At 37.9% G+C, this 15,253-nt stretch overlaps 1 protein-coding gene and 1 pseudogene across 1 annotated transcript; one reads left to right on the forward strand and one right to left on the reverse strand.

Annotated features, from left to right (window-relative positions):
- Window positions 1–4,449: 4,449 nt before the first annotated feature.
- LOC107746141 (uncharacterized) lies at window positions 4,450–9,493 on the reverse strand (annotated as a pseudogene).
- Window positions 9,494–10,392: 899 nt separating this feature from the next.
- On the forward strand, window positions 10,393–15,006 carry LOC107746143 (ES1 protein homolog, mitochondrial-like). Its single transcript, XM_016560236.1, has 5 exons — window positions 10,393–10,465; window positions 11,664–11,784; window positions 11,982–12,153; window positions 14,260–14,461; window positions 14,568–15,006. Exons 2-5 carry the CDS (start codon window positions 11,677–11,679, stop codon window positions 14,758–14,760), a joined length of 675 nt encoding a protein of 224 aa, XP_016415722.1. The 5' UTR covers window positions 10,393–10,465; window positions 11,664–11,676; the 3' UTR covers window positions 14,761–15,006.
- Window positions 15,007–15,253: the final 247 nt, after the last annotated feature.

A 15,253-nucleotide genomic window follows, 5' to 3' on the forward strand; every position in this document is an offset into this window, starting at 1 on the left:
CTTCCTTCTTCACTGCTGATTAATTAATTTGAAGCAAAGCACAGACAGACTCTCACGATGCTCAATAACAACATATTAAAAAATGTAACTGACAAACTGATGACAAACAGATGATAATTGGTTGTTTATTATATTAAGTGTATCTGTCAAGCACCCTCCCTCTCATTCTTAACAGAATCAAAAGAGAATTAAAAAAGAGAAATAACTGGCAGTTAACACATTTTACTGTCAGGCAAACAATATCCTCAATTTTTAAAAGGAGAAACAGAGTGAAAAAACATACGTTGTCAAAATATTATACCTCTGATTAAGTCATTTATAAAATACAAAATCATTCACTATCAGAATAAAATCACACGTGATTCAGCATTATTAGCTTTCATTGACAAAAACATTGTAAAAATTGTATTTGATCTGATTAAAGCAATACTTTTTTTGACCAGAAAGTGGCTCCTGTAAACGTATATGGTTCTCTTATGACATTTTGTCATGGTCTCAATTTATTTTTAAATGCCAAAATGTTAGCAAGCCATAACTTCACTTTCTTTCTGAGGTCTTTGGCATTAAAACATTTGGTATGTTACAGGAAAACAGTTTGCAATATTAACAGTCTTGACAATATTTATCTGAACATGATCTGAATGAACACTGGACGATGAGTTTGCCTATAAGCCAAACTGAAACCCATGATAGTAAACGAAAAAGAAAAATATTTCCTTCCAGAAATATAGCCTAAATAAAGCCAGATTAAAGTCCTCTGCGTATGCTTGAAACAACATGCAAACCGGTTTTATAGCAATGTGTTTTCAAGGAATTGAAGTAGCTTCACGCCACTCACTGTTTCAGCTTGAAGTTAAGGTGCCAGTTTGGTAAGTGGCATTGCAGTTTGTCATGGTCTCGTTATTTATTTTAATATGCCAAAGTGTTAGCAAGCTACAACCTCACTTTTGTCATTAAAACATTTTATTTATTTCTCTAATGCCTGAGGTATCAGTTTGTGATGTAACAGGTTACGTCTATTTTTGACTAGTATGATTTTTGTTTTTATTATTCTTTCAAGTTATCAGATAAAATACTTGTTTTCGTGTTGTTTTAAGATGCTATAAATAAACCTTGACCTTGATTTAATGAGCTTGAAAAACTGCATGAATTGGCAGTATTAGAAAGACACGTGTTTTTGACCTCTGTATTTCCCAAGGAATCTAAGGAGAGAAGAGTCATGATTTTAAGCCAAGGATTTCCAAAATTATAGGCTAAGGCGGGGTAAGATTTTTACATTTCCAATTAATGATAAATATGTATAAATATATAGTTCAGTCATGAAACTCTAGATGGCGCATTCTGACGGGATGTTAACCTAACTGATGATATTCAGAGAGTTAAACGACTTGCATATGCAGCTAATGAGCTTACTGCCTTGCATTTATATGGCTGGCTAGCATTCACTTGAGATTCCTGCAGCGCGCTTTCAGAGTTACTCTGAAACTCAACAGCTAAGATAAGTAAACGGTTTTCACTCTGTTTTCTGTGCATTATTGCGTTCGTCAGATGTACATTTTTAAACTAGAAAACATACAAGTTGTAAACCACTCACTGTTTTAGCTTGAAATTAAGGTGCCAATTTGGAAAGTGGCATTGTAGTCATAAATCAAATTTTTTTTTCTTTGTTTTATTTCTCTTTTTACTTTATTTATTTATTTACTTATTTCAGAGAGTCTGTCTTTGGAATAAAACTATTTCAAATACACGTTAACACAGGTTGTATGAATGAACATAAATGAATGTTCATTTAGTTTGTCTCCCTCATCAAACACACCTGATTCAACTCATCAGCTCAATAGTATGTGAGAGTTAATGTTCAGTATCATGAACAAAAATGAATTAACAATGATCAATAAATCGAAAACAGCATTAACCATTGAATAATCACTGATAATTGTTATATAATCATGCATGTCATTTTCTCTGATGGACTGTCATTTCTTTGGAATCTGCTTACTTTTAGTTTCCCTTGCATGACATTTCCACATTCTTACAGACAATTGTAATTACATGATCAGTTTTCATTCATTTGCAACTTTTCATTGTTGTGCTTCAGTGCTGAGAAATCAAATCATTTTACTAAAAGTGAAGGAAGTAAATGAAAGGAAGGAAGAAATCCTAAAGTCCCCAAATAAAACAACACCTGCTTCATGTGTTTTATGTGAAAGCATGACGTGTCCGGTTTAACGGAGCAAACATAATGATCAAACCTTGACTGCATTTGCTTCCTTCTTCACTGCTGATTAATTAATTTGAAGCAAAGCACAGACAGACTCTCACGATGCTCAATAACAACATATTAAAAAATGTAACTGACAAACTGATGACAAACAGATGATAATTGGTTGTTTATTATATTAAGTGTATCTGTCAAGCACCCTCCCTCTCATTCTTAACAGAATCAAAAGAGAATTAAAAAAGAGAAATAACTGGCAGTTAACACATTTTACTGTCAGGCAAACAATATCCTCAATTTTTAAAAGGAGAAACAGAGTGAAAAAACATACGTTGTCAAAATATTATACCTCTGATTAAGTCATTTATAAAATACAAAATCATTCACTATCAGAATAAAATCACACGTGATTCAGCATTATTAGCTTTCATTGACAAAAACATTGTAAAAATTGTATTTGATCTGATTAAAGCAATACTTTTTTTGACCAGAAAGTGGCTCCTGTAAACGTATATGGTTCTCTTATGACATTTTGTCATGGTCTCAATTTATTTTTAAATGCCAAAATGTTAGCAAGCCATAACTTCACTTTCTTTCTGAGGTCTTTGGCATTAAAACATTTGGTATGTTACAGGAAAACAGTTTGCAATATTAACAGTCTTGACAATATTTATCTGAACATGATCTGAATGAACACTGGACGATGAGTTTGCCTATAAGCCAAACTGAAACCCATGATAGTAAACGAAAAAGAAAAATATTTCCTTCCAGAAATATAGCCTAAATAAAGCCAGATTAAAGTCCTCTGCGTATGCTTGAAACAACATGCAAACCGGTTTTATAGCAATGTGTTTTCAAGGAATTGAAGTAGCTTCACGCCACTCACTGTTTCAGCTTGAAGTTAAGGTGCCAGTTTGGTAAGTGGCATTGCAGTTTGTCATGGTCTCGTTATTTATTTTAATATGCCAAAGTGTTAGCAAGCTACAACCTCACTTTTGTCATTAAAACATTTTATTTATTTCTCTAATGCCTGAGGTATCAGTTTGTGATGTAACAGGTTACGTCTATTTTTGACTAGTATGATTTTTGTTTTTATTATTCTTTCAAGTTATCAGATAAAATACTTGTTTTCGTGTTGTTTTAAGATGCTATAAATAAACCTTGACCTTGATTTAATGAGCTTGAAAAACTGCATGAATTGGCAGTATTAGAAAGACACGTGTTTTTGACCTCTGTATTTCCCAAGGAATCTAAGGAGAGAAGAGTCATGATTTTAAGCCAAGGATTTCCAAAATTATAGGCTAAGGCGGGGTAAGATTTTTACATTTCCAATTAATGATAAATATGTATAAATATATAGTTCAGTCATGAAACTCTAGATGGCGCATTCTGACGGGATGTTAACCTAACTGATGATATTCAGAGAGTTAAACGACTTGCATATGCAGCTAATGAGCTTACTGCCTTGCATTTATATGGCTGGCTAGCATTCACTTGAGATTCCTGCAGTGCGATTTCAGAGTTCTCTGAAACCCTCCACCTTCCCCAGTTCCACCTGTATAGATCTGCTACGGGTTATTTTATATGCTATTTGTGCAGCAGCAGTATGTCTTAAATACTCACGGCACGGTATCGCCATATGCATTGGCAGTAGCAAGTTCCTGTACTTGCTTGCAGCAGCAGCAATAATCTACAACTACAGCAATAACCAACAGCAGCGTAGCAGATCTGTTCCGCCAAGACCAAATACATTAACATTGTCATATCCATCACCATGCTAAAATGTTCCGAGAGTTGTCATGATTGAAATATGTTTAATATGTAAAAGGTAGAAGGCCATCTTGCCACAGTAGTTGAGTGAAATATTAAGAAGGCCTCACAATAATTTTGTGCTAACTGTTTCCCTTATCAACTCACTGGCTGATGCATCACCATCCAGAAAAACAATAGATGTTACACAACTTCAGTGCTTGGCCCTAATATGAAAGGTTTTCAGTAGACCGCCCAAATTTATTTAATATTCAATATTTTATTAAACTCTACACTATTTTACAAATATAAAACTACACATTGACAAATGAATAATATACACAGTTACATTTTAATATTTCATAACATAACAATAAATAAGTAGAAAAGGGTTTAAAATTACTAGTAAGATAATGATAACCACACTATATGGTAAAGAACACAAACACATTAATATTGTCTATTTGCAATATTTAGGCCTATTACCATCGTTATTCATTCATGTAATTGTAATTTCATTGTTTCCTGGCCCATTTGTCCAAAATACCTGATGTTAACACACTAAAAGTCTGTACTGTACATGTTCAACAATTAAAGTGGCTAACACATTCAGTGTTTGGCAGTATCTATAAAGTCTCGTCCTCTTCTTCATGATGCTCATGTTGGCTGAGGTCCAGAGAGCTCTGTGAGTCGGCAGGGGTCATATGACCAAGCCCAGAGTCTGTTTGAGTCTCTGACAGGTTTGTCTGAGAGACTGTGAGATGTCTGTGAGGATCTGTGATATCCGTCTCAAAAGCTGCATTCATTTGGCCATGCATGTGCTTCTTCTGAATCTCCTCGAAGATCTGGAGAACCTTTAGAAAATCACAACAAAACAGATTTGCCGTTAACTCCAGACAACTCCATAAGTTTGTGAATAGTGAGCCATCTGTATTGGAATGACCACTCGTTACCTTAGATTTAGGAATAAGACCAACACGGAAAAATCCAATCTGGCCACTCTCGATTTTGGTGCAGTCTACCACTGTGGAGGCGATATTCTCTGGTGACGGCCCATCACACAGCACCCCATCTACCTGCAGGATATACGCCAATGACATTTTAGTCCCCCAATGGGTAATACATATGAATCTTCAAACAAATAAACCACCTCTGTACCTTGTCACCAAGTTTTGCATAAACTTGGTTATGATGAGTAGTATCTGCCTCACCAGTGGGATTTGCAGAGGTGACTGCAATCGGACCAACCTAGTCAAACAGGAAAGAATGGTTTGTACAGTACAGGACTATTATAAAGTCCAACATTCCCATGAGAATAAAATGACAACACATACTGCATTTATGAGGTGTGTAGCAACAGTGCAATCTGGGTTTCTTATGGCTATGCTTTGCGGTGTGCCGATATATTTGGATGAGTCACCCAATCCAAAGAATTCCATCCATGGAGCTAAAAGTAATGGAGAAGTTTGGATTAAATTTGCTACACAATTCAGGTACAATGCGAATATCACATTACCCACCTCTAGCTATAACTAAGCTAATGGATGATGGCCAAGCAGCTTCCATAAAGTCCCAGAGAAGAGGGCTGATCTGTTCCCTGACTGGTTCCAACTGCTTTATAGACGAAATCCATAAGGACATGGGTCGTTCTTTAGCCTGTTTCTTTACCCTATAGAGGTGTGATCACATGGTTAGGATACACTGGTGGAGCAGAAACCCAAGAGTCTTCGGTCATGCTTTAGTTTGGGGACTAATTATCACTATTAACTACAAAATTTGCCTCAATAAACTCCTAATTACGGCTTATTAATAGTTAGTAAGGTAGCTGTTAAGGTATGGTGTAGGATTAAGGGATGTAGAATATGCTCATGCAGAATATGTGCTTTATACGTACCAACAAACAGTCAAGAAACTAGTAATATGCATGCTAGTAAGCAACTAGTTAAAAGTGAGAATTGGTCCTCGAACTAAAGTGTCACTGACTCTTCTTCTTTTTAAGTTTAGGCTATCAATGGGGAAGGTAACTGACCTATATGCCTTTTCGACAGCCTGTGGGCGATTGCAAGCTGCCACAAGCACATAGACGGTGTCTGTGGGCATTCCACATATGCCCCCGTTCTTCATGATCTCTGCCATAAAAGAAAGGAAAATATAATTGGTATAGACACATATGCATTCATGTAATGCCAGTACATAGCCTTTTTTTGCTATAGTGACTCACCTGCAATTTGCTGAATGGATGAGGACTTCCTTGCTGTAAGGTGAGGGCAACTGTCTTTACCTCCTCCAAAGCCGCTCAACTTGATGAAAGGATCGCCGAATGGCATTTGTGGACTTTTAAAGGTGCAGTTGAAAATGCTGGCCAGGAACATGTAGAAGCTGACCAGCCCGAGGATAATGGTCACGCCGATATCGTAGCCGTAGGGCAGCGCACCTACTGCATCCAATAAGAAGCTAATGAGGATGAGTTGGAAGGTAAAGGTATAGATGAACCAAGCCTTGTTGAGAAACAGGGCTCCAGCTGTCACTAACACATTGAAGAGCATGAAACTGATGATTCCCACAGCTAGGTGTAGGCCACGCACATCTCCATAGAGGCCTCCGAAGCGCGTCAGTCCCCACACTGTCCACATGATACCGTAAAGAATGAAAGTCGTACTCTCTAGGGTCTTTCCTCGAGCAAAGGCAACAGAGCCAGATATTAGGTGCAGCACACCACCGGAAACCACCGCCCAAGGCAGGATCAGAATAGCCAAGGGGTTTCCACTAGAAAGCGAGGCTGTAATCGAAAAGGCGGCCAGGACACTGCAGCCATGGCCCAACACCTCGGCGTCGGCATATTTAGAGTAGCCCAGATAGGGAGCATGTAGCTCTTTGCCATTGGTTTGTAAGACAAATCTATTACTGCGGGCCAACAGGTTCTTAAGGAAGCCTGCACCTGTAGGTATCTTGTTTGAGGAAATCATGTTATAAAGCGTTATAAAGAGCACAACAGCGGAAGTAACAAAAATGGCAGCCTGTACACCTTGCGTTCCCCTCTGAAAGAAGCTTTGGGGTTCAGATGCAATTGCAATACAGTATGCCACAAAAAACAGCTGGTAGATGGTGTTCACAAACCCTCCCTGCAAGTTAAACAAGGCCAGGATGAAAAACAACACTGAGAATACAACTGGAAACGGCACTGGGGAATAGGGCACTTGGTTTGTGAAGTGCACCACCAGCACGGTGTACCCTTCAGTGAACCGCAGGATTGATGTGAAGCCATAGAAAGTGGCTGCCAGGGTGTCCATAGATCTGTAGCTCTTAACACACACACCCAGCTGGAAGACGCCAGCGGTCCACAGCCAGGGCACATGGCCAGAGAAGAGCTTAGGGACAACACCGAACAGAGGACAAGCTAGCACACTAGCCGACAACAAGTTCATGATTACTCCGATTGTCCCAACATCATTAGCCTCTTGAATTTGCATTGGTTTCACGCTATCTTTGTTGAATGTTCCAGGTAGCACAATCTTTCTCTGTGTGATGTAAGACAACAAACGGCCACTTCCGAAGTAAGCGCCCACAAAACAGACCATGAGGTAGCAGACAGCAGTGGCTGCCTGTCCGAAGGCCGAATCTGCCAGACCTGCAATCTGGTGGGCGCACGCTAAACATATGCTCAGGGCGATGAATGAGAGGACAACCTCGTGACATAAAACAGCCACAATGCAAATAACAAGCAGTGCCAGAGTGAAAGCTGCAAGGCCTGGCACCATGGCGTCTCTCAGCCCTCTGCTGCCATTTATTGTTTTCACCTGCAAGTATGTGCACTAAACCCGAACCACACCATAGGGCGGATACTGTCAGGCACAAACTACCAAAGAGTACATTGTGGGACTGGCTGCGTCGAACACCTGGATAAAAGGACAGTGAAATGGAAAATGAAAGATAGAGAACGTTTACATGGGGTGATGAAAAGGATATGTGAACATTTTTTTTTTTTTCATTTAAAGGTGAAATGTGTAATTTCTGTAATGTCACACACACAAAAAAAAACTTTTCAAATAGTTTCTTGAACAAATAAGTTCCCTGTCTCCAATTGGTCGAACAAACAGATAGCTCCGCCCCAAACCAGAAAGAGCCAAGGTTACCATAAAAGACTGCTCAAAAACAGTAATGTTTTGATAGTGCCACAGTGTTCACGCTTTTCTTGGTCCAACTACAAATCTTGGTCAGTCTTGGGCTTTTCTTGGTCAGCCTATACAAATACTTTACTTTGAGTCTAAAGTCTACATGTACTAAAATATTTTTTTTTTATATTTCAAACTGTATGTGGTAAAATTAGTTAAAGGCACAATATGTAATTTTTGCCGCTAGAGGGCGCTATTCAAAACAAACAAAGAGACAAAGGCATAGTTAGATGACGCTGTGACTGAGTGTGGAATCATGGGAGTTGTGGTCTTCATCCCCACAGCCGATGCAATCCGACGGGACTCGGGCAGAAATCATGTTCATGGATGAGCTAATGATTTATTAACGTAGTAGAATAAAGCAGGGTGAGGCTGAAAGCCGTCGAAGCGAAACGAGGCTCACTAGTTAAAATTGCTTATTTCTCTGGATTTAAACATTCTTCGAAACATTTGGGATAATGTAAGTACACAAGTCAGCAAAATATATAACACTGTTCTAGTGGTTTTGGGATATTTTAATAAAAAAAATCTTACATATTTTGCCTTTAATGTATTAATTATGTTTATGTGCAGTACATTTATGTGTTGTTCATTGTTATTTCATGATATCTAACACATTAACTAATGAAAAAGACTTTTTGACACTATAAAGCTAAGACAATAAACTAAGACTATTAAACTAAGGGCAAAATAAATAAATACAATCAAATAAAAAATACAAATAACGTGTGATTTACATTTCTGTGTGCAATACATACCTGAATAAGCCAATAGAGCAGCGAATATGAGGAGCAGAACTCCTAAAGCTGTGTCTGTGATCAGAGGCTCGTCTGGAGAGCTCGCATACTTGCTCACCAGAAGCAACAAAGAACCTATTAATAAGACATTATTATTATTATGAGAATTACTATCTTATTTAGGAGGGGAAAGATTACCAGCGATGTACAGAATCTATCAAGATTTACATCTTAAGGGGTTTCACATCAGCAGTGTAGTTATCCCACAGTAGGCTACACACGTTAGTTTTGCCCTCTACTGGCGTTAGGGAAATAATAAATAATCACTAAATATTAAAATCCCACGTAAGGATATTATATTTAGCCTATCAATAAATATTTACAATAAATATCCATAATGCAAATAATTTTTAATTTCGACATTTCTTGTGAAAAGTTTTATTTTTTTATTTTTATTCATTTATTTTAACACTCGAGGTAGCCAACAGAGATAATCTTTGTAATTACTCGCTAATAAATCTGTAAGATCTCAAAGATCTTTCTTCTGTTTTCCGCAACCTACCCCCAGAGATGCCCAGGACTCCGATGGATAAGTGCAGTGACTCGGACTCCGCCATTCTCACTCAGACGCGCTCTTCTCGCTCGCGCTGGGCTTTATACACGCGCGGTGACGTCAGACATGCGCTTACAAAAGCCGTCTTCTTTCCTTCTTTCCCGAGGCGTCCTCATCCTTTATACCTCTGCTTCCATCCTTTATACTTACTCCAATTCTTCTAATACAAAGCAAAATTCAATTTAGTCATATAACTTTTGTTTATTCAAACCTTTGCTCCCTTAAGTAATTATTATGTAACTTATATTAGCCTACTTTTTGTTTAATTAATTGAAATGTAAATTTTATGTACATAAAATGTGGATTTTGTATGAATGTAAAGTTTCTTTCTTTTCTTTTTTCTTTTTTTCATTTAAACACGTTTCAAAAACATTTGACAAAATGTTCAATTTAGATTAATATCATCATTGCTAGTTTCAAATTGATAAATGATATATTTAGAGCTCAAAATGAAGATAAGTATTATGCAACTTTGTGGTTGTCGGATGGTAATGGAATAGCCTGTTCATAATTAATGTGATATACTCCTGCGGTTAGTCACCTGTGTGAATCTGAGGAGAACTGACTTGATACATGTGCTGCATTTATTCGCAGATAACACTTGCTTTCTTTTCAAATTATTATATAAAGATATAAAGGCTACTAAATTTTATAACCTAATATACTCTACAGTGCTCCAAACTGCCCTATTTTATTGAAGCTTATCTCGCAGCTTTGTTACAGTGCGGTTAATATGGCACCAATGTAAATACAGGTGAGCTCAGAAAGAAAGAAAGGTAGGCATGACTAAGCACAGCCTATACGGGAAAACAGAGACAACAGTTTTATTTTCCTTCCAGGAAGCTCTGGCGATCAGTTTGCTACCCGCCTTCATGGGAGGGACTGTGACCGCCTGAATATAAGCAGCAGTCCGTCTTGCTCAAGCCAAACACTCAGAAGGAACGCACTTCACTCTCAACTCAACTCCTCTAACAAGGTAGGCTGCCGCATATGCTTTCAAACAACTGCAATTGTAGATTTAGTGAACACTTTAAGATTGTTGAACATTAAACATCTGAAACATGTCATGGTGTTTTAACAGTATTTTCTGTATTCACGTTCAGATATTTCGTAAGGTTTAATGCTACACGCACTATTGCACTAATAATAGCACTTATGTAACCAGCATTTTGTAATAAAGAAATATTCCCTGAATGCAGAGGCGGACAGCAGTGAAGTATTTTTACTTTGCTGTAAAAGTACTTTTCAGGTGTCTGTACTTTATCAGAGTGTTTTTCTTTAGAAAATTTTACTTCACAACATTCCAAATCATACACTCTAAAAAATGCTGGGTTAAATACAACCCACTGCTGGGTAAAATAGGGACAAACCCAGCAATTGGGTTGTTTTGACCCAGCGGTTGGGTTACTACCCAGAAGGTTGGGTTAAACATTTAACCCAACCGCTGGGTCAAAACAACCCAATTGCTGGGTTTGTCCCTATTTTACCCAGCAGTGGGTTGTATTTAACCCAGCATTTTTAAGAGTGTACAACAACCCAATTGCTGGGTTTGTCCCTATTTTACCCAGCACTGGGTTGTATTTAACCCAGCATTTTTAAGAGTGTAATATTCTACTTTTTACTGCACTGCGTTTCATATTAAATATCATTTAACACTTAATTACATTAGAAATCTATTACTTTCTTACGTTTACTCAAGTAAAAGTAATTCAAAGATTTACTTGAGTACAAGAAAGTACTACATTTTTAATGTTCTTAAGTATTAAAGGTAAAACAAACAACAACTTTTATTTATGAAATGTAGTGCAGTAAAAAGTATGATAGTATGCTTTGGAATGTAGTGAAGTAGAAGTTTTCCCCCCCCAAAAAAACACTGATAAACTACAGATACTTTTTAAAATTTACTTGAGTAAAGTAAAAATACTTCACTACTGTCCGCCTCTGCCTGAATGCTTGTTTACACTGACTCCCTGGAAACGGATCTTGCGTTACCTGGGCAGGACTCTCTAGGGGTGCTAATGCTATAAATATTTAATTCTGCCTGTGTGTAAGTAATTGGCACCTGTTGCCTACTTGCGATATCTTTTCTCAGTGCCAAGAACAGTCGCATATTGTTCAAATGAATACTTACAGTAAAAGGCCAGCATTAACTGTTCATTTCCATGTTTATTAAGTGCAACAGGCAGGATGGCAAAGTGCGTGGCGGTGATTCTGTCAGGCTGTGGCGTGTATGACGGCACAGAGGTTCACGAGGCGTCCGCTGTGATGGTGCACCTCAGTCGAGCAGGTGCCAAGGTAATGCACATGCATGCACACAAATAAAGCAACACAACACAAAACCTAAAAAGGGGTTGGAAAAAGAACACTCTGGAAAATCTGGGTTTTCTTTATTAACGGAATCTGGAAATAAACAGAAAAGTTATAACGTGAGATGAAAATGAAAACGAAACGAATCTCAACTTGGCGTTAATGCAGCTCGCTTCGCTTTGTAGGTTCAGATGTTTGCGCCTGATGTTGACATGATGCATGTAGTGAACCACTGTGAAGGAAAGCCCGTGACGGACAAGAGGAACGTGCTGCAGGAGAGCGCGCGCATCGCCCGGGGTGACGTCACTGACCTGGCCAAGCTGGATGTCGGCGCCTTTGATGCACTCATCATTCCAGGTGATTTAAGCAGCTGCGGCGTCACACTGTAGCACAGATCAGTTACAGTACCCACATAGCACAGGTACGTCTGCAAGAGGTCTGTTAAAGATCTGGAAAGCATCTTCTGTGTACAAACATCTGACGTCTTTAAGATGTCAGGTTTACATGCATTCTAAATGATAAACATCTTAAAGACATCTTCTAAACGTCTATTAGACATCTGATAGGAAACATCCTATAGTCGTATTGCAGATGAGCAAACACTCTAAAACATACGTCTTGCAGATGAAAATTCAGCCCTGATAGCACACGTACATCTCGGAGACGTCTGCATTTTCATCTGCAAGACGTATGTTTTAGAGTGTTTGCTCATCTGCAATACGACTATAGGATGTTTCCTATCAGATGTCAAATAGGCGTTTAGAAGATGTCTTTAAACATATGATTCAGAATGAATGTAAAACTGACGTCTTAAAGACGTCTATCAGATGTTTGTACACAGCAGATGCTTTCCAGATGAAGCGATCTTTAACAGACATCTGGGTAAAGGCCTGTTCAAACCAAGAACGATAACCATTAAGATAAATATAGCGATAACTACATTGACATCCACATGAACGGACGATAATGTTTTGTTTATTATAAGCACAGTGCTTTATTATTATCGTTCATCAGATGTAAAAAAAAAAAAAAATCACTCTGAAAGGGATTCCAACCAAATTTTCCAACCTCAAAGCTGTTATTGTTATAGTTTTGATGTGGATTCTTCTATTCTTTTTGATGTAGCATAATTTTTTTACAACTTGATCTTTATCCTTATCATTATAGTTAAAGTGCCCCTATTATGCCATTTCGAATATTGCCTTTCATGCAGTATGTGAATGCAAACAATCTGCAAAGTTGTGAAGCCGACAGTGCACGATTAATAAAGTTATTGTCTCCCAAAAGAAAGAATCGAGTCTGAACAGCCTAAACGAGTCGTCAGTAATTCAGTTGGCCGGCCGTGAACAACTTGACCTGCCCTGAAATAGTGTAGTATTTCTGTGTGGTTAACATCATGTCGAGAAGACGCTGTGTCCTATGCTGTGAAAGTACATTTGTTTTATTTTCACTTCCGAATGATGAAGCTGCAAAGAATCAGTGGTTGACATTCATTTTTTCAACGATACCACAGCAGTACAATGCCAGTCTTTCTTGAGTTCCCATCATTTTACTGACGACTGCTTTGGGAGTTCAAAGCGGGATTCACAAACGCTTACTCTTGAAAGATGGCTCAATTCGGTGCCCACTTTATTTAGACCAGCAACAACCTGGCATCCACCTAGAATGCTTAGCAATTGCATACCATGGTTAAACTATATGGTTAGTGTAGCAAAACCATTGTTAATTTGTGGTTACCATGTTTTTTTTGGTTTTATCTGTAGTAAAACCTTGGTTAATTTATGTAAGGGATTTTGCGACATGATTGTCTGACTGTACATGAGTCCTTATACATATCTAAAATCACTGATCACAGATTAGGCATTAGAATTAACACGCTTACTTGCATGATGCTGCATTAATTTCTGTAAAAGTCTGTTTGCAAAGCTTGTGTTGAATTGCGAATGGTTTACCAGAGAATCAGTAACCAGAAACAAACAGATTTTCTATTGAGACTTTCACATAGTTGAAAATAAACAGGAACTTTCCTAACATTAGGATCCAAAGGACGGTAATGTTATTTTTTAGTTTTTCTTGGGCGGGTCAAAGAGCCGATGATGTAGAAGTCTAGTCCTGTTCTGATGTAGTCATCTATGTAATAAAACTGACTTAAGAACTAGTCTGACAAACTAGCAGTTAGCCAAGGGTTAAGGAGTCTATGTTTTTATGTAACAGTCTTAAAAAAAAAAAAAGTTATGACCAGTCTAAAAAAAAAAGGTGACTAACTTGTAAGACTACTTTAAGCCAACTGGCTGTTAGAAAAGCTGTTTTTGGACTAACAAGGAAGTTTTGAGTTCTGAACCTGACAGTGTGTTTTTATTAATAGATTATAGTGACATCTTATATGTCAAAAGATCAAGGAAAATTTGATTTCTCATTTCATGACCCCTTTAATAGTGAATTAACTCTTAATGTGCCGTACAGGTGGATTTGGAGTGGCTAAAAACCTGAGCGACTGGGCCACCAAAGGCAAGGACTACTCAATCAAACCTGAGGTTGATAAGATCATTAAAGCTTTCCATAAGGCGAAGAAACCCATGGGCATGTGCTGCATCTCTCCTGTGCTGGCAGCCAAAGCTATTCCCGGGTGTGAGCTGACCGTCGGCCATGACTCGGAGTGTGAGAAGTGAGTTTGGGCAGGGTTAGGCACTAGAGTTATTATAACTGGGCTCTGATGAGATCAGTGGTTGTTTTGGTTCTGAACTCAGGTGTTGTCTGTCTTGTGACCGCAGGTGGCCGTACGCTCAAGTGGCTAAAGCCATGGCTGAACTGGGCTGCAAACACTTGAATAAGAATGTGGGCGAGGTGCACGTCGATTCCAAGAACAAACTGGTGACTACGAGTGCGTTCATGTGCAACGCTCCTATCCATGAGATCTTTGATGGTGTGGGTGTCATGGTCAAAGATGTTCTCAAACTAGCCTAACTTTGTCATTTCACTGTCTCAACGTTATTTCATCAATACATATGTGTATTTATTTATAAATGAATAAAGATGTTGTCCACTAACCCCAGAAAAGTTAAATACAGGTCACAAATTGATATATCAGAAACCTGTTGAGACCAGTTCATTTTCAGTAAAACTGGACAGACTTACTGTCAATGCTTGTGTTTTTGTGGTAGCCTATTATCAATAAAACTGAACTGATTTTAAACATTGGCTTTCTCATTGGTTTGTTAATGTGCATTTTTTTATTTATAAATGAATAAAGATGTTGTCCACTAACCCCAGAAAAGTTAAATACAGGTCACAAATTGATATATCAGAAACCTGTTGAGACCAGTTCATTTTCAGTAAAACTGGACAGACTTACTGTCAATGCTTGTGTTTTTGTGGTAGCCTATTATCAATAAAACTGAACTGATTTTAAACATTGGCTTTCTCATTGGTTTGTTAATGTGCATTTTTTTATTTATAA

The sequence above is a fragment of the Sinocyclocheilus rhinocerous genome, unplaced genomic scaffold (assembly GCF_001515625.1).
Source record: "Sinocyclocheilus rhinocerous isolate Xijiao unplaced genomic scaffold, SAMN03320098_v1.1 scaffold348, whole genome shotgun sequence".
NCBI classification, from domain to species: Eukaryota; Metazoa; Chordata; class Actinopteri; order Cypriniformes; family Cyprinidae; genus Sinocyclocheilus; species Sinocyclocheilus rhinocerous.

Excerpts from the sequence above, each read along its gene's own strand:
- LOC107746143 (XM_016560236.1), top strand. The coding sequence starts at position 11,677 with ATGGCAAAGTGCGTGGCGGTGATTCTGTCAGGCTGTGGCGTGTATGAC. Across the intron at positions 12,154-14,259 it reads TGATGCACTCATCATTCCAG|GTGGATTTGGAGTGGCTAAA; the intron begins GTGATTTAAGCA and ends TGTGCCGTACAG. Across the intron at positions 14,462-14,567 it reads CATGACTCGGAGTGTGAGAA|GTGGCCGTACGCTCAAGTGG; the intron begins GTGAGTTTGGGC and ends TTGTGACCGCAG.